The sequence below is a fragment of the Papilio machaon genome, chromosome 13 (genome assembly GCF_912999745.1).
Source record: "Papilio machaon chromosome 13, ilPapMach1.1, whole genome shotgun sequence".
Taxonomy (NCBI): Eukaryota; Metazoa; Arthropoda; class Insecta; order Lepidoptera; family Papilionidae; genus Papilio; species Papilio machaon.
In genome coordinates this window covers 4,750,230-4,768,987 of record NC_059998.1, presented here as the reverse complement: position 1 = coordinate 4,768,987, position 18,758 = coordinate 4,750,230, and the positions used below count along the sequence as shown (strand labels likewise).

General features: G+C 31.2%; 1 protein-coding gene and 1 non-coding gene across 2 annotated transcripts; one reads left to right on the top strand and one right to left on the bottom strand.

Annotated features, from left to right (window-relative positions):
* The first annotated feature begins 1,067 nt into the window (after nt 1-1,067).
* Trnaa-agc lies at nt 1,068-1,140 on the top strand. The gene has a single exon. It is a non-coding gene; the product is annotated as a tRNA-Ala (tRNA).
* Nucleotides 1,141-1,731: 591 nt separating this feature from the next.
* LOC106717825 (glutaryl-CoA dehydrogenase, mitochondrial) lies at nt 1,732-3,275 on the bottom strand. The gene has a single exon (XM_014511746.2). The coding sequence runs from the start codon at nt 3,041-3,043 to the stop codon at nt 1,766-1,768; it is 1,278 nt and encodes a 425-aa protein (XP_014367232.2). The 5' UTR covers nt 3,044-3,275; the 3' UTR covers nt 1,732-1,765.
* Between the last annotated feature and the right edge of the window lie 15,483 nt (nt 3,276-18,758).

Genomic DNA, 18,758 nt, shown 5'->3' with positions numbered 1-18,758 from the left:
TATTGGCATACCAAATTTTATCAAGATTCCGTGAAACGTTGCGGAGATACCTTCAAACAAACATCCATCCATCCATCCACCCAAACATTTGCATTTATAATAGTAAGATAGGAACGTAAAACGTTGATAAAATACATGGTCTTAATGTCAGCGCGTAATAAACACCAGTTAAATTTTCATGAAATTAACCGTCGCACTAAATGTCAAACGGTCCTGAGAGGTTCTAATTAATTTGGCACTATAAAAGTTTTGACGCAAAATACTCGGTAAAGCTTAACTACTATAATATTTGCAATCATTTTCCAAAAATAATGCTAAGTAATTACCAACGGTTGGTAGCAATTTATTTCAACTTTATGAAATGAAATATTTTACGAAAAACTTAAAAGGGAAAGGTCAAATTCAAATTATAATATTTCAAAAGCATTGCTTTTGCCCGGATTAAGGAAAAATATAAAGAGTACTTCATTAAAGAGGAACCGCTCGGTTCTTGTAGTTTATTATCTCTAAGAAGACCTTCGTATATCACGGTCTTGTTTATTGAGTTTCATTATTAAAATCCAAACGAATTTACCATTGAAAGTATGTTTCAAAAGATAATTTAAATATCGTATTTTATCGGTGGTGTCTTTAAATGCTTTAAATTAATTACTGTGTTTAAATTTTTTAATCTGTTAAATTGAATTGTCTTATATACACAAAAACTAGATAAAAAAACATAGGTAGTATTTACATACAAATACTTTATGAAAATTATTGGTTTGTATCCGAGATTAAAATAACTAATAATTAAATAAATGAGATAACTTGACTAATCGAGGCCATCTTTCTAATCTAAATAAATGACAAGCAATTTGAAGATCGTGAATTAGATTATGCTTCACCTAACCATAGATCATTCATTTTCATAGTGCTTATTTTATTTTATAACCATTTACTTTGCCCTGCATTACTGTTATTTAGTTCTATATTTACTACAATATTTTTATTCAAATGTATATGAAATGAATACATATTTAGAATATTTTAATTCGATTTAATTCCAAAAATTCAATGAGTGTAATATCGGGGGCGTAGCTCAGATGGTAGAGCGCTCGCTTAGCATGCGAGAGGTACCGGGATCGATACCCGGCGCCTCCAATCGAAACCTTTCTTTTTGGCATTCATGTAATAAAAATAGTATTCCAAGTCAAAACTTGTGGAATAGATATTTTTATTTAGTAGTAATTAGCAGTATAAAATAGTATAAATGCATAACTACATAGTATTATCATTGAACCTCCTCGGTAGTACTGAAGAGGTTGTACGCTGCCAAGGAGGTCGAACTGGCTACTAACACAGCACCGCGCTCCATTGAGAAAAAAAATTTAAAACGATTGAATTTTATTCGCTGTGAAAAAAATGAAGAGATATGGATTCTTTTTTTTTTAAGTTTGGAATATTGTAATTATTTGTTGCTATAATTTTATAATTTTATAAAGTAATAAGTTGAAAGTTGATTAAGTTATATTGTAGAAAAAATTTTGATTTATAATTATGAAAATATTGAGTTAGAGGTGCTATTTATTTTAATTTCAATACAATTAATGTTTTTTAATGATTGCTGTTAAAGACTTGAAATTAAAAGTTTGAGAAGGGTTAACATTCTTAACCCTTATAAAAACGAATAAATGAAATAAGCTAACCAATTTATTATACATATACAATTTATACAATATTTTACAATGGAGTTCAATATTTATAAAGCAAGGTCATCGTAAATGTATTAAGCAAATGCTGGAATTCCAGTTATGGCTCTACCCAAAATTAGAGCATGAATGTCATGCGTCCCTTCGTAAGTATTTACAGCTTCCAAATTCATCACATGTCGTATGATATGATATTCATCTGACACACCGTTTCCTCCGAGCATATCTCTAGCAACTCTAGCAATTTCTAAAGCCTTACCACAATTGTTCCTTTTAATTAACGAAATCATTTCTGGGGCCGCCAAATCCTTATCTTTCAAACGTCCGACTCGCAAGCACGCTTGGTAACCGATACTTATCTCTGTAATCATGTCAGCCATCTTCTTTTGTACCAGCTGGTTGGACGCCAGCGGCCTTCCGAATTGCTTTCTATCTAATGTGTACTGGCGGGCGATCCGCAAACATGTTTCAGCCGCGCCGAGCGCGCCCCAAGCGATTCCATACCGAGCGTTATTGAGACATCCGAAAGGTCCCTTTAAGCCGACTACGTTAGGCAATAAATTCTCTTCCGGTATAGCCACTTCGTCGAGCAATATCATGCCAGTCGCAGACGCTCGCAAAGAAAATTTACCGTCGATCCGGGGCGTATCGAGTCCTTTTTTGACTTGTGACCGCTCCACAATAAAACCTCTTACTTTGTTTTCATCATCTTTCGCCCAAACTATTAATACATCAGCTATTGGTGAATTTGTGATCCAAGTCTTAGCACCACTTAGTATATAGCATTTTGATTTTGAATCATATTTGGCTCTTGTTACGAGACCTCCAGCATCACTTCCGAAATCGGGTTCAGTTAGACCAAAGCAACCTACCAATTCTCCAGTAGCCATCCTCGGCAAAAACTTTTCTTTCTGTTCCTCTGTTCCATACATATAAATTGCTCCCATGGCTAAACTGCTTTGTACACTCATGGCTGATCTGTATGCTGAATCTACACCATCCAACGCTCTCGTTATCAAGCCGTACGTAACATACGATACACCAGCACATCCGTAACCCTTAATAGTACACCCAAGGGCACCAAGTTCACCCATTTCCTTGTATATTTCCCGGTCGAACAACTCCTTTCTGTTAGCCTCGATAACTCTAGGCAGTAATTTTTTATTACAATAATCTTTAAAAGTATCACTTACAGCTTTTTCATCTTCTTCTAATTGCCCTTCTAAATTTAGAGGGTCATCCCATTTAAAACTCACTTTAGAATTATTAGACAGTGATGTACTTAAAGCTCTCAAATTGTTTACATTAAATAAAAGAGATGAAACTCTCGGAAATTTTGTAAGTGATAACGCCATTATAAAATACAACAAGTAAACAGGTGTTCACGGTCCAAACAAGTTTCCTTATTTGATATCACTTACACAAGGTTATACACAATTATTTTAAATTATCTTCACAGACACGTATCACAATTGTACTGTTTCTCATTAAAAAAAAATGTAATGTTTTAGTATTTAAAATAAACTAGACTGGAAAATAACCTCGCCAATGACCCATTGACAGCGCAATGTATACTGCGAGATCAAAATAACCTTTTGCAGCTCTATTCACGTTGTAAACGTAATACCATCGAATGTGACAGCATTCGACTTCAAAGTATTATTTAGATATCACCACTAACACACACATGTTAAGCTTCAAATTAGTTTAAAATGGGTCAAGACCTAACTTCTTAACAAATAACACTATCGCAATGAAGTAACAGATAACTGACGTGTGGTGGCATGATAACAGTTTTGATAATGTTAAAATAAATACATGCATAATACGTGAATACAATTATTATCCTTATTCAAACATTCTATTTTGACGATTACCAATGGAGATAAGAGTACGGCATGATTACTTGATACATGAATTTACCAAGCATAAATAAGAAAAGATGATACGTAATGTTTACATAAATTATGTTTTTTCTACTTGGTTTACGGTTGGTCCTTTATCCATTCTATAGAATCTTTTTACAAAAAGAAATTATTAATTAAACGTATAATTATTTTGGTACATAACAATTAACTAATAATTTATCTGTCTATTTTTAATTGCATTTTTCTGGAAAAGCGAAAAAATACTATATTATTTCATCAGGCGTTAGACTATTCCGATGACGATTCCCCAAAAAATAACAATTGAATGATCCTTTTTTAGTTGTTTAGGTTATAAGAAGTCAGAATGGAACCGACAAACACACAATCATTAAGTGTAATCGTAATATAATATAAATGATAAGAGTGTTTTTCTTTCTCGAATAAGTTTACAATGCACATAGACAAAGAGAGAAACTTTATACAAACTCACAGACTACGTAAGTTGTAACACAAGAAAATCAACTTAGTGTTGTGTTACCAGGTAGAAAATTGCACGTGATTGTTGCTTTTCTGCTTAACTTGTTAGTTGGTTTTCTATGGTTATTGCGTTTCTTATATCTTTTTTCTACCTTTTTTAATTGTGAACGTCCAACGATGGTATTCGGCGATCATAATTTTTGTCATCAGTGCTCTTGATCTTTCTAATGATATGACTAAAGAACTTGTGCTTTTTTTGCCTTTGTTATCGTCGTATGTAAGACTTACCCAGAGTACACAAAATAAAGCGAATTTTTTTTTCACATATTCAAAAAATTTTAAAGGCGTCTAGGGACTCTTTTCTTACAAAAACTTATATGAGCTATTCTATTTTAAACGAGTTTAGAATCTGAAACTTTTTTATTTAGAAACATTTTTTAAACGTATTTAAGTAATGAAATATCGTTTCTTTTATCACGGGTTAAGAAATATTTCTTAATATAGAAATCTTTATTTTTTTGTTAAGGGTAAAATCGTTTACTACGAAGAACCCATATGCGATCGTTTTGTGCCATTATTTATGACCTGGTGCAAAAACGTAGGGCTTTATTAAACCATATAACGTTCCGAGTACAACTGTTCGTTACTTTGGTAGTGAGGAGAAAATGAAAATTTTCATGAAATTTACAATTAGTGATTTCGATAACGAAGTACGTTTCCACGAAATGTACTTTGTTCGTGAACAATGGTACGTATGGTACATGGAAATGAAAAAAAACGTAAAATAATTTGAAATTAAACAAATACTTAATTACAAATTAAATAGTGAACAAATATATTGAATTACTCGCTGATATAAAAATAAGTGCAAAAAGGTGTTTCTTGGGCAATTACTTAAAACTGTAATTTTGAGTTAGACGAGAAGTTTGAAACTCCTTTGAAAATTTATGCTGAAACAAATTTCAATTGAAGCCATTACTAGCAACTTTGTAATTTAATGTCAAAATTTTCTTAAAGTCGAAGTAAGGAGTATTTAATGGGACAAGTTAAGGGACACCCTAAAAATTATTTTACTGTACTAAAACACAGTACATTTTAATTTTAAATCAGCTGACGTATTTATGGTAAAAATAAATTCGACTTTTGATTGGAATTCAAATACAATTTCCCCTTTCAATAATTCAATTTTAATTCACTAAAATAGACGTATATTTTCAAAATACTCCAATTTCGTGTTGTGCTTTGATTTTAATTTCCTGAATGTTTCACATTGCCGTAGTCTCGGTGAAAGCCCGTCTCATTCCAAAGTTTTAATTGCAAACTCTTAATGAGGTAAACGCAGGTATCGAAATACTTGTCTGTCTCCAAATTATATTTCACACTGGTGTTTGTGATCACTGAACATCTAAAATTAAAATTATAGTTGATTATAAATGTTAATAAAAAGTAAAAAGATCAATCAGCTGCATCAAGCATGCATTTTGTCCAATGTTCGACATACACACGAGATGTTTTATAATGTTTTTCATAAGCTTAATATGCAAATGAATGTCAGTTTATGTTAGTTTAACGTAGCTAGAAATATACCTACAAGCTTCAGTTGAATAAATGAAAAACACTGCTGCGGCTGTCGTCAACACCTTTTTGTTTCTCGATTCCTGCAGACTAAATAAAGAAAAATGAATGTTGCTGATGACTTTCATAACTTTACTTTCTGTTTTGTTCAACGACATATTCTTTATATTCTTTCTACTAGGTTTAACTGTAGCAGTGTATATTTATTTTCCTGTACTTCATATAATAAATAGAAGGTTACTCTTAAATTCATGTGTAGGTAATTGTGACTTAACATTAGCGTTTGTTTTCTTTTTACATCAACACATTTTCGTTTAATTCAGTTTTGGTTCTATCGTAACATACTATGTGCTTTGCATATTTATTTGCTCAGTTGGAAATTTTTTTTTTTTTCGTCTGAGATTCAAACCCTCAATATTTTTTTGAAACACTTATTACGTACAATATGATAGAAATATACATATATTTTTATCCTATAATTGTTAGTTCCATAACATGGAATCTGAAAATATTTATTGCAACAATTTTCTATATCGGTTTCCGGTTCGATTTAAAATATACAATTAAGTAAAATTAATTTAAATTCTGTTCATATGGAATAATTCAAGCTACGAATAAAAATAATATATTTAGTTTACACAACCAAAATGTACATAGAGGTTAATGATTGATTATTCCACAGCCAACGTCGATTCTCATTAGGATATTCTAATTAAAACTTTTGTATTTATAGAGGACTTGAAGTGAAACTTAATTCCAAATTAATAGAAAACATTGTTTACTCTATTAATGAAAGATTTGGATTCGAAACTCGAAATTCACCTATGATTGATTAAATATTTTTAAATGTGATACTATATCTAATAATAATGTAATCTATATATATAAAAGAAAGTCGTGTTAGTTACACTATTTATAACTCAAGAACGGCTGAATCGATTTGACTGAAAATTGGTGGGCAGGTAGCTTAGAACCAGGAAACGGACATAGGATAATTTTTACCCCGTTTTCTATTTTTTATTCCGCGCGGACAGAGTCGCGGGTTAAAGCTAGTTCATTATAATTAAAAGTTATTTCTTTTTATACTGAAGAAATTGAAAATTGGTTCTTTGTTTTTGTGGTTTGTACGTTTTCATTCATACTCCTTACTTAATTAATTTTGCATATTATAGCAAAATTAATTATGCTCCAGTTTTCAAGACAAGCAACATTATCCTTGTACCCTTACTTGAAGGAAATCTAGACGCAACCACTTCTTTTAACCAAGTAGAAAATGTTTGCATTGTAAATAAAGATCCAAAAATTTCAAAATGAACACCTTTTTCAAATAAAAAAAAATCCTTTTGCATTCGCTGTACATCTTATGGATTTCTTATTTATTACGTACCGATTATAAAAATGCTAAAAATAGAACTTAAGATTTTCCGTACTTTTTTCGTTTAACTTTCAGGGTATTAAGTTAAAAATTGTTAAATCTTTGAATAAGCTAAAATACAAGCATCGTTTTAGCGTAAAAAGATGGCGGCCACGTGGAACCTGTTAACGGGCCGTATGTCCCTTTTTACTGTTATTTATGCCCCGGGGTAAAAAGTAGAGCTTCCGAAATGTGAAGAACACTGCAGCTAGTGTGTGCCGTCGCCTTTTTCTTTGTAAAAGTGAAAGAAATTGAATTTTTATGAAACACGTGTCATATTTTACATTGTACCGTGATACTTGTAAAGAAAAGAATAAAATAGTAATTTATTATTGTTTTCAGAAGAAACATGCTCAACTTCACTGACTTCGATGCAGACAAATTTTCGATTACTTAAATATATAAAGTATTTTTTTTGTCCAAGCTACACAATTTTATCAAAACATGATATGATACAAAACTATTATCTATTATCAACCAATATAACTATTAAATTATCTAATTTAACGTATACTACTCAAATCAGGAACGTGTTTTTATTATTGATGGCGTATGCTGATTATGGATCTCTCCTTTGACAAGATAAAATACGAAGAGAAAACGAAAAGAGATTTTCAAAAAGGATACTAACACAAATATTATAAAATAAAAGGTAATAAGATTGAAATTGTCGTATTCCAAACAAATCCAAAATCTTCAAGGAATTGTATTCTTTTCATTCTAGATAAAAATGTACTATAATTCTTAATTGAGACTGCAAAACATTCTATTAGGTCCTTACATATGAAATTGGCGTTTTTCGTACTGGCCACTTTAATCACGAATTTCTCTTCTTTGGTAAGGAATTCCAAATTCAAATTTGTACAGCTATAGACTCATGTATTTGTGGTTCGATGACCGTCATTCATTTGTTTTTTTTCTTCTGTTTTTTTCTGTTTGCGTCACTCATTTTACAAAATGGAAAACTTAAAATATCGCATTATTTACGAGTACGAGTTCCGCCGTGGCACTAGTGCTGCGGAAACGACTCGAAGGGTGAATGATGTGTATGGCGGTCGTGTTGCAAAAGAAAACACAGTTCGTTTTTGGTTCCAACGTTTTCGTTCTGGAAATTTCGATCTGCAGAACAAGCCCCGTGGACGGCCTGAGACTCAAGTTGATAATGAAGAGTTGAAGGCTATTGTGGAAGCGGATCCATCGCAAACCACGTCCGAGTTAGCTGCAGGCTGCGATTTTAGTGATAAAACTGTTTTAATTCACTTGAAGCAAATTGGGAAGATTAAAAAGCTTGAAAGGTGGGTACCTCACGAATTGACTGAAGCAAACCGGCAAACGCGCGTCGACTGTTGCGTTACATTACTAAACCGGAACAATAATGAAGGTATTTTAAACCGAATCATTACCTGTGATGAAAAATGGGTTCTTATGATAATCGGAAGCGCTCAGCGCAATGGTTGGATCCTGGCCAGCCAGCCAAATCCTGCCCCAAGCGAAAATTAACCCCAAAAAAGTTACTTGTAAGCGTTTGGTGGACTAGTGCCGGTATTGCTCATTACAGTTTTCTCAAATCTGGCCAGACTATTACGGCTGATGTCTATTGTCAGCAATTGCAAACCATGATGGAAAAGCTAGCGGCTAAACAACCTAGGCTGGTCAATCGCTCCACGCCACTGCTGCTTCACGACAACGCTAGACCATACACTGCGCAACAGACGGCTACTAAATTAGAAGAGCTTCAATTGGAAAGTCTAAGACATCCTCCGTACTCCCCGGACCTTGCTCCAACAGATTACCATTTTTTTCGAAATTTGGATAACTTCTTGCAAGGGAAAAAATTCAACTCCGATGGGGCAGTCCAAATCGCCTTCAAAGATTTTATTGATTCCCGTCCGACTGGTTTTTTTAGTAAAGGGATCAATGAACTACCTATGAGATGGCAAAAGTGCATAGAAAATAATGGTTCATACTTTGATTAATTAAATATATTAAAAAATATTCGACTTTGTGTTCCTCCCATACAAAACGCCAATTTCATATGTAAGGACCTAATATTTAGATTTTAGACATTTAAAAAAAGCCACTAGCGTTAGAAAATACAATGTTTTTTTTAATGAAATCACTTGATATTAATATTTTTATTATTTTATCTCTACTAGTTTCTTGGTAAGATCATACATAAATTATAAGACTACAAGCAAAAGCGACCAACATTACCGAACAAGAAAAGCACATTGAATTCATTCCTTTGCAAACATAAATGGAATAGTCGTGTATCTGGCGAGCTTCGCAAATCGAAATATTCTAAGTACACAGTCCAAACTTAGAGAGAAGCACTACAATATTTAAGTGCCAGTAGTTGAACGGCTTAGGTAATACTATGTGAAATTCAAAGCCATATATTCAAATTTACTTATTAATAATTAACGTGAGATTTAGAAGTTGTGCCTTGTCAATAGTTAAATGTTCGAGACCGTCTGGTGGCGTTAATAATGCATTGTATAATATGTAACAACGAATTAACAATACTAAAAGAGAGATAGAAAGAAAATATTACAATAGTAAACTATTGCAATGTTTTCCGCAAACAATTATAAACACCTATACGTTTAATGAACACTAGTTGCAGGCCTATCAGTCTTTTTTAATATCGATATTGATAGCTTACTCGTAGTTCATTATTAATTTTAAAAATTAAGCTAAAGGATACCTGACGAACGCCGACATAAGTCATTTATATCCGTGTTCACTTCGAAACGTCTATTACTAGGAGCAAGAAGTCTAGTTACGATGATTTATGGCGCTCGTCTTTGTAAAAACGTTTAACTATTTTAACACATAACTTTCTGGCTTTTACTCTAGTTTTAATTGAGAAGAAGATACATTCAAAAATTTTAGTTATAAAATCTACATCACCCAAATACGTCGTATTTAAAAAACTAACAGGTTTGTGTTTGTAGGTAAAATTTACTAAATTAATCTATATTCATTATATAATTTATCCATAGTTCCTTACAAAATCCATGTTGAAATAAACACGCTTAATGTAAGTACACATTTGTAAAACAATACGAAAGGTCCCCCAGTATAGTTCTACTGAAATCGCAAACAAATCGGTAAGTATTTGTTAGACAATTACCTGGCATGTAGACTATTACGTTAACAATGAATTGAATAAAACAAAAGCTTTTTGTTACGAATTCAAGGGTTAACGAATAGTAAAAGTTATTTTACACATATTTGCGGCTGGAACTTCAAATGGCATGAGATTTTAACATAAAATACATGATGATAAATGATTAAATTGTAACAATTTAAGAATAATAAATAAAACATCATATCTGAGTTATTACTATATTTTATAAAAAAAAGTATAATAATATGGTAAATGCCAATTAACTTGTAGTAGTTCTGAAGAAATAAATATGCAGAAAGTTTGTCAACAAACTACGTTCTTTTGTTAGAAAAGATGAAGGCAAAAAATACTTACCACAAACAGTGGTAGACGCCAGCAACAACAACATCTGTTGCACGAATTTGCCGACTAGCCCAGTGAAATATCACGACCATACAGAATATAGGCGTGAAGCGTAAGTTCGCCCGATCAGTGTGGTGCCGAAGGCCTAATTTTAGTCTTCTTTCCATTCCCACCGTTTTCTCCTAAGGAAAGGAAGGGAAGGGGAAGTGGATTTGATGGAGGAAGCATGGTCATCTGTTGATTAAAAGTAGGCAACTCATCTGCTATTGCGGATGTCTATGGGCAGCGATCGCTTCGCCATTTCGGCGAATTCAGGTAACCGCTTGCTTGTTTGCCACGTATAAAAAAATTTCAAAGTAATTTGAAAAAAAAAACTTTTCGTGCAGACGTTTGAACTAATTTGAATACAGATTTCAATTTACAGATGAAAATTTTAAAGTCATATTATAAAGAATGATGACGCATATGTCCAAAAAGAAAAACAAAATGTAGCGCACACAAATTATACAAAACATTATTTGCAGGTGCCCTCGACACAATTTGCATGGATATGAGGCGGCGAACCTCATTGTTACCATGGGAGCTCTTATCTTAAATAAAAATATAAATTTCGTGCCCTTATTTTGGTGCCTTTAAATATCATTAATTTATATCATTTTAACAAACAATTAAATAGTATATATTTTTTTAAATAACTGTATAAAAACTATTATTCTTCTTACAACTAAATTCTATCGAAAATTTACTACAAATTACAGTGACATTTTCATTATACTTGTAATCTTCAAGTAATCCTCCATATTTCAAATCCAGTTTATTATTGCAGATAAAAATACAACAACGTAAGCAGTTTATGTGAGAAAAGTCTTATACAGATACTATTTTTGTCTTGAGCTCCAATTAGTTTGCGGTGAGCAGTTTAGTCGTTTTCGCCATAGTAAACATCAGGGTAAAGCTTCTTCGCAGCCATTACCAATTTAAACATGTTACATAGCTGTCATATAAACAATGCTTCAGTTAATTGAATAACTCTATATATGTTAACGTCGAAATTACTTGAATTAATTATCTCCAACAGTAATAATTGTGTGACAGCAAATAGCGTGAAACTGGAACGTATGTCAAAATATAACTGCTCTCATTAACCTGCGCGTATTAAACAATGGTAATTCATTTACGTACCAATTTTAAGCGAGAAGCGATTCAGTTCGCTAATTAATGTTCGGCAAATGTGTGCTACAGTTAAATTACTCATATAACTACACTTTGTGCTGCTAATTAACAATCGCTAACACGAGTTAGTGGGAAGACGATGTCGTTTATAATCGTTAATTTCATACAGCACTAGCACTATAAATGGCAGAATAGCCTTCGCTTTAGTATGTTAATTAAAATCTTTGTTTTGTGCATTTATTCTCAATGCGTTCCAAAACCACATAACTAATTTCGAAGAATTTATAAAATATGTAACTCAATCATAAAATAAATCTAGTTGTGATTGTTTCAATCGGTAGTTTTTTATTTTAACGGGAATTAACATACAATGAAATCCTTTTTATTTGGTATAGACTGTAGATAAATAGCACCTAAAATATTATGTTACCCCTTTTCTTAAAAAAAAACACATTTAGTCCCCTTTCACCGAGATTCCTTCAATACAACATTGTTCTGTGATATTTCTGTGGTGTTTTGTCTGGCGAACTGTCAGCGCAGACCGATAACGCTGCGCAAAAACCTTTCGGCCGAACATTTTTCATTCAATTCCCCGCGAGGCTATTGTAATGAATCAGCACACGGCTCCGCATGTGCGCATTGTTACAACATAAAGCCGTGTGCTACGGCTTCAGGGCAATGGTACAAGACTCATGCATGTTGTGGTAGCTTAAATAATAATAAACTCCTTTATATTACAGGTCAACACAGAGTTGTACAGACTTAACTCGGTAGTTTGGTTTAAAGTACTTAAAGCTGTTTCTTGAAAGATTGACAAACCAACCCTTTAAAGGGCTGTTAAAAAGTTTAAGAAGAATTATTTAGTAAAATTTGTTATATTATAAAACGAAACAAAAACATGACAAATTATGATGTATACCATGACATGACTATGACATGTGCATGACATGTACGTATGTCATGACCATGACAAATAGTGAGCTTTACTACACTGAAAAGCTTTAATCACAAAAATCCTTTTAGAAAAAAAGTTCAAATACGAAAAAAGTGTCGTGTCATAGAAGTCAAAGCTTGGGTATTTTAAATTCATGGTTGACAGTACAGTCATCTTTCGCGTAGTGAATAGACTTGCGTTTGGTTTGTGAAAAAATGAAGCAACCGGTCCCTCTTTGAAAACATCAATGTTCTATGCAAATATGTTTACGTGTACATACCCAGCCTGAATGTGGTATATGTATAGGTAGCCATGTCTACTCAAACACTCAAAACATACTAACCACTAACTGATATAGGTATCGTTTTGTATTTGCTTCCATCAAAGTTTCGTAAATCTAAAAGATTCTCCCTTCTATTTTTATGAGTAAAGCAAAAGCAGGTTGCTCGTTTTAAAAAAAATGTGAGAAGTATATACGATTTTTATATGAAAATTAGTTACTAAAGACCATTACATGAAACCAAAACTCGTAATTCGGATGAAATTCCTCGAAAAATCTGAACAGTGAATGAGTTAATCCAAATTAACTCTATGGATGTTTTTTTTTGTTTTACGTTTGAAAAATTGGAATTAAATCCTCATTCTCTTAAAATGCTTTTAAATTCTGTAAATTAGTCTTAACCGTTTCATTTTGCGAGTTATTATTTTAGGTACGTTTAATAATTTATTAAGATATTTTTTGGTTTTTATCATTTACGCACTTATTCAAATCCGAATGTATTAGAACTGATAACCTTTTTGTTTCTACTTGTAAAAGTATTTTTGTACCAGTTCTTATTGTCACTTATACGGAGACCGGACTAACTTCTTCTAAATTTAAGGATTTTCAATTTATTTTCCAATCCAAACGGCATAAGAATATTTGTTCAAAGTTGCAAGAAAACAAGCAAGCATTTATTTCACGATTTTAAATATTTATGATTATAAAACACCTTAAAATAAATTTTAATTTCAATTTCATTTATCTAAATAAGAAGTTTAAATATTAAATATACATAGGGTTTAAACTAAGAACTACTTAAGTAAACTTAGAATAATAAATTAAGCGCTCAGCATTATTTGTATTAGTGTATTAATATTGATCCAGTTTAAATTATACTTTCAAGTTTGAGTTGACAGATTGATAGACAGATTTAACAAGTTTAAGTAAATATAAAATGTTACTGATCTATTCATTTTGTTTGTACAATAAAACTACATGCGTTAATTTAATATTGAAATGGTTATTTTACGCGACTATCAAAACAGTTCCTTCTTCTTCTTTTTTGAAAGATAAAGAGAGCAAATTATCGTCAGATTTTCTAATTACGAATGTGTCTTACTTGTATATATACATGTCTATATTTTAATATATGATACAGCAAGGTATAGCAAACAATAAGTATATAATTTTACGGTTTATTTCATTAAAATTCATAGGAATAAGCACAACGAAATTAGCATTGCATGGAAAACGAAATACAAAACTCTATATTTACGTGGGACTTGTTAACGGGGCATCTGTCCCTTTTTTCTGTTATTTACGTTCTAGACCAAATAAACAGAACTTTTCCTAAATGCGAAACGCTGCAGCTGGCTCGGCTCACATTGCTACGGTATTTTATTATAATTCTCTAAATGAAAAGAATTTGTTTTTAGTAAATACGATTTGTATTTTTTACGCGTTATTATTTCCTGGTAATCGTGTTATTTTATAATTACTATAAAAAGAATAAAACTATGCATAAAAAACCAGTCTTATTTTAAGAAAACTGGATAGGTTTTCCAAATCTTTTTATAATTTGTAATAAATAATTTTTAATATTAATAATACCGTGCGTCGTTTAAATAACAATTATACTATTATTTTTTTTATAAATTATGATGTTTTCGAAAAATTTATTGAAACACATTAGATTCAAAATTAGATTGTTAATCTAGTTGCATTTAATATTGAATTCCATATTTTCACAGAAAATACGTTTTAAAATTCTAATAACATAATATAAATTTGTTGCTTGTTTGTTTAATAAGTGTAAAAGCTTAGTATGTTGTGATAGAAAGTTTTAATTGAAAATTTTAAGTACGTTTAAGGAAAATGAATTTATACCTTGTAATTGTTGCTTATTATTTGACTATATTATCATATTTTTAAACAAGATAATATGTACTTTAATCATGCCTTCATTCAACATCTCATGTGATTTAGAATGTTTCCGACAGGGATAATTTTTTCCTATAAAATATTCACTCCCGCTTTGCATGATAAGCGAAGTGCCTAATGGCATGTCTTTCCTCTTTGCTTCTTGCTTGTGACACCCGATATTTTACTGATATATTTTATATATGTATTTATACAAATTCTTTTATATTTTGATCTCATACACAAAGCCGATTTTAGTTAAAGTAAGGATATAAAAGCACTCGTATGATTGAATTAACTTAGGCCGTGAAAGCTAGATCTAAGTTAGCTTTTATTAGTTTTCCTGAGTTAAAGTCTTTTAACAAATATATTACACTAATATTGCTGCAAATATAGCAGAATAGGTTCCTAAAGATAGTTTAATTTGTAAATAAATTGTTCTAATTATGAGGTCGTTCAAATTTTTAATGCAAATGAAAAACTAAAAAAAAGCTCCTAATAAAACATTTCAAATTCTCTTTTTACTTTAATCTAATTAGAGAATATTTCACATCACGTGTGATATACAAACAAACAAATCTACATAGATAGGGTGAATTTTCATCAACTGTGGCAATTGCAATGACGACTAGCTATTAAAATAGGATTGAAAAAGTGATGACTTTATGTATGGTTTGATCCATTTTCTATCAAGCGGCTAGCCGCACGAGTGAAAAATGAATCTAAGGATATGAACTACATCAGAAAATTTATAAGACAAGCTGTTCTGCATTGACAATACTTTGAATTACATATTATCGAATTATTTATCGAACGTTTTTTAATAAGTTCAACCTTACAAATTACTAAAACGTTATAAATTCAACAGTATAAAACTTAAGCTGAAATCAGCAACTGCAAATTATATAATCAGGAGTTTGTGACATTCTCAAGTTAGGAAATCACTTCGAAATTCTCCGCAAACACAAATGGAATTGTCGTGTAGCTTCTCAGCTGTCTCCAGCCAGGAATAAAAAGGTAATTATAGACATTATCGAAATTTTATTGGACATAATCCAATGCGTACAAAAGTTCGAAATAATTATAACGAATAGTAAATCTATCTGAGGTTTGGACCACTTAAAAGTATGTGTGCTGAAGTTATGTACAGTTTAAAACCTCTCAAAGACTTTAATAATTGTATGAGATTCTCATAAGCATTTTTGATGCGTTAATTTTGTAAAAAGTACCATAATAGTCCTTAACTCAAATTATAATACAACTTAATATTCTTTTATACTAATATAATAATTCCTTTTTTAAAGGAAAATGTATTTATATATTTTATATACTTAACTAGAGTAACCTTTTAATTGGCAAGTTAAATAGCTCCGAACAGTTAATTTATCAATATTTTAAAGTAAAGATACACTTACAATTAACGAAGAACTTTCTACTCATAAATTTTGGAATACACACTCAGTTGAATCTTCTTACAAAATTAATACCGAATCCCATTACCTGGAACTTAATAATTTAAGTTAGAAATTTCAAGATGAAGTCAAGTTAAACAAGAACAAGCTACAGCTTAATTATTTAAAGGATTATATAATATTGAACATATACAAGAATATTATTTATGGTACGAAAATACATTTAAGCACATAAATACCAAAACCTGTTTTGTTATATACAATAATACAAAAACAAATAGGCTCATGTATTGTAAAATTATCATATTCCACCATTTATTATATACACCAAAGTAACAATCTAAAACTATATTTACCACACATCACATAGAAATCTTACAATAGAATTAATAGCTACTGGAAAGGGTTTTATGTATCCCTAATACCTGCGACCTTTATCCCTTTCATTGTCTTATGTGTCAAACGCCGAATAAACGGCAATTTGTTACATAAATAGTTTCGGCTTTTGAATTATAACGAAGAATTGTTTGGATCTTCGATTAAAAATAACAAAAAGTTTTATATGTTTGTTATATTTTTTTGATCAGGCCAGGCGCTCATTTGATTTTTTTTTTTTTGTATCGCGGTAAAAGAATATTCGGTGCAAGTAAGGTTACTTATCAATGAAGATTCTTATCTGTAATAAAAGGATATGGACAGCTTGTCTACTGCTTTTATGCTTATATCGTGACAACTGTAATATGTCTCACAGAATCCCTACCGATAGGCGAGAGGCTACCCTAAAGAGGTGGTTAGTACCCTAAATTTAGGTCCTAGTCAACCACGCTGGCCCAGTACGGATTGGATATATGTGAAGATTTTATATCGATGTTTTTATGTGCAAAAACGATATTATTATCTTAATGATTCCTTCTTTTATCTTATTGACATTTCAATGAAAACTTCCATTTCTTTAGAGAATTAAAAATGTCAAATTATCAAGTTTTAATTGGTAACTCTTAATGAGGAAGCCAACGGGCGTCGGAATAGACGCTAGTGTCCAATGCACGCCGTATTTCACCTTTTATTTTCTCAATAATTCCTCGTAAAGCGAAATGTTTTTATTTTATTTTCCTACCTACGTTGCGCAATTTCACATTATTTTTCCACGTAAGTTGCATTGTTCGTTGACCTATAATTCCAACAAAAACAATTCTAATTTTTCTTTTAAAATTAAAACCACACTTTTACATATGAAATTAAACTAAAGAGGTATATATCAAAGTAGTGAAATTTATAGACCAAAGTGACTTTAAAAATAATATATGAAGCAATGTTTTTATTTGGCAAATTATAATTGTTTAGAATCAGCGTAAGTTTTAACAGTGTACCAAACCTAGAAACTTTTGCTTCATCACGAGGATTAACCCTGCTGTACTATTTGTACAGTATACACACAAATATAAATTTAACAATGGTTTAACATTATGTTATTGGACTTGAAGCCTACACGTTGAATTAGGCGAGCTTTTTCTTCGACCGAAGTTGATTCTTAAAGTGCACCTTCGTGTCAGATTGCTATAGCTTACAGTGAAAGCCTAAGTAATACTTTATAAGAGTTAAAATCGAATAGTTCAAGTGTAAGACTATTTTTCAATCCGATGACTGTAAATGCTCTCCAGCTTACAGCCTCAAAGGTAATAAAACACCACCGATCTCTTCGGAATCGTAAGACATAAAGAAATTTGAACTTGGAATTTTTAATTTGTATCACCTGTAAATATATTGTAGATAAAAAAAATCGTAGATAGATCTACGATTTAATCTAACTACTAATATATCTAAATCTAATCTATTGACTATATGACTATATAGATTGACTATTTTTGCCTCAACAAAGATTTTTCCTTGGAACGGAAAACAAACATAATATACATAAATATAGGACATATACATTTTATGTGAAAGTGTATAAGTACAGTCATTATCTACTTAACAATTGAAAAAAAACTGAAAACAATGTTTACTGTGCAACATTTTACTTATTTTTTACGTTGATTCATTAAAGTCTTAATCTTTAATTGCTCTCGACTGTCGCAACATAAAATAGAATTGCCAATAGAATTGAAAATGCTTAGAGAGCTTTAATGTGACCCTAATAGGTAAAGCGGGCGATCCTTTCCATTGTCTTATTTGTCAAAATCGAAACAAGGGGACGGGTATTTGCTGAAACAATTAGTTTCAAATAGGACGACCACTGTACTAGAGATATTTGTATAATGTAACGTTAAATTAATTTCAAATGCTAACTAGACTCGAATTCTGTAATTTCAAGTGTATTAAAATGATTTATTTTGTTAAATGGCAAATATCATTAAACAGTTTCTAGCCGAAATTTATAGATACAATAAACTCTAACAATAATGCTTTAAAAGCTCGAAAATCCTTATAATGTCAATAAAATGTACCTGTACTAAATCTCCATTCCAAATGGTATTTAAACTTTTTACAAATTAAACGTTAAGGGACGCCTTTCAACTTTACTCAAACTGTGATACCGAATCTCTACTATTTTTTAATC

What these genes read in the sequence shown, in the direction of transcription:
- LOC106717825 (XM_014511746.2), bottom strand. Translation starts at nt 3,043, where the DNA reads ATGGCGTTATCACTTACAAAATTTCCGAGAGTTTCATCTCTTTTATTT.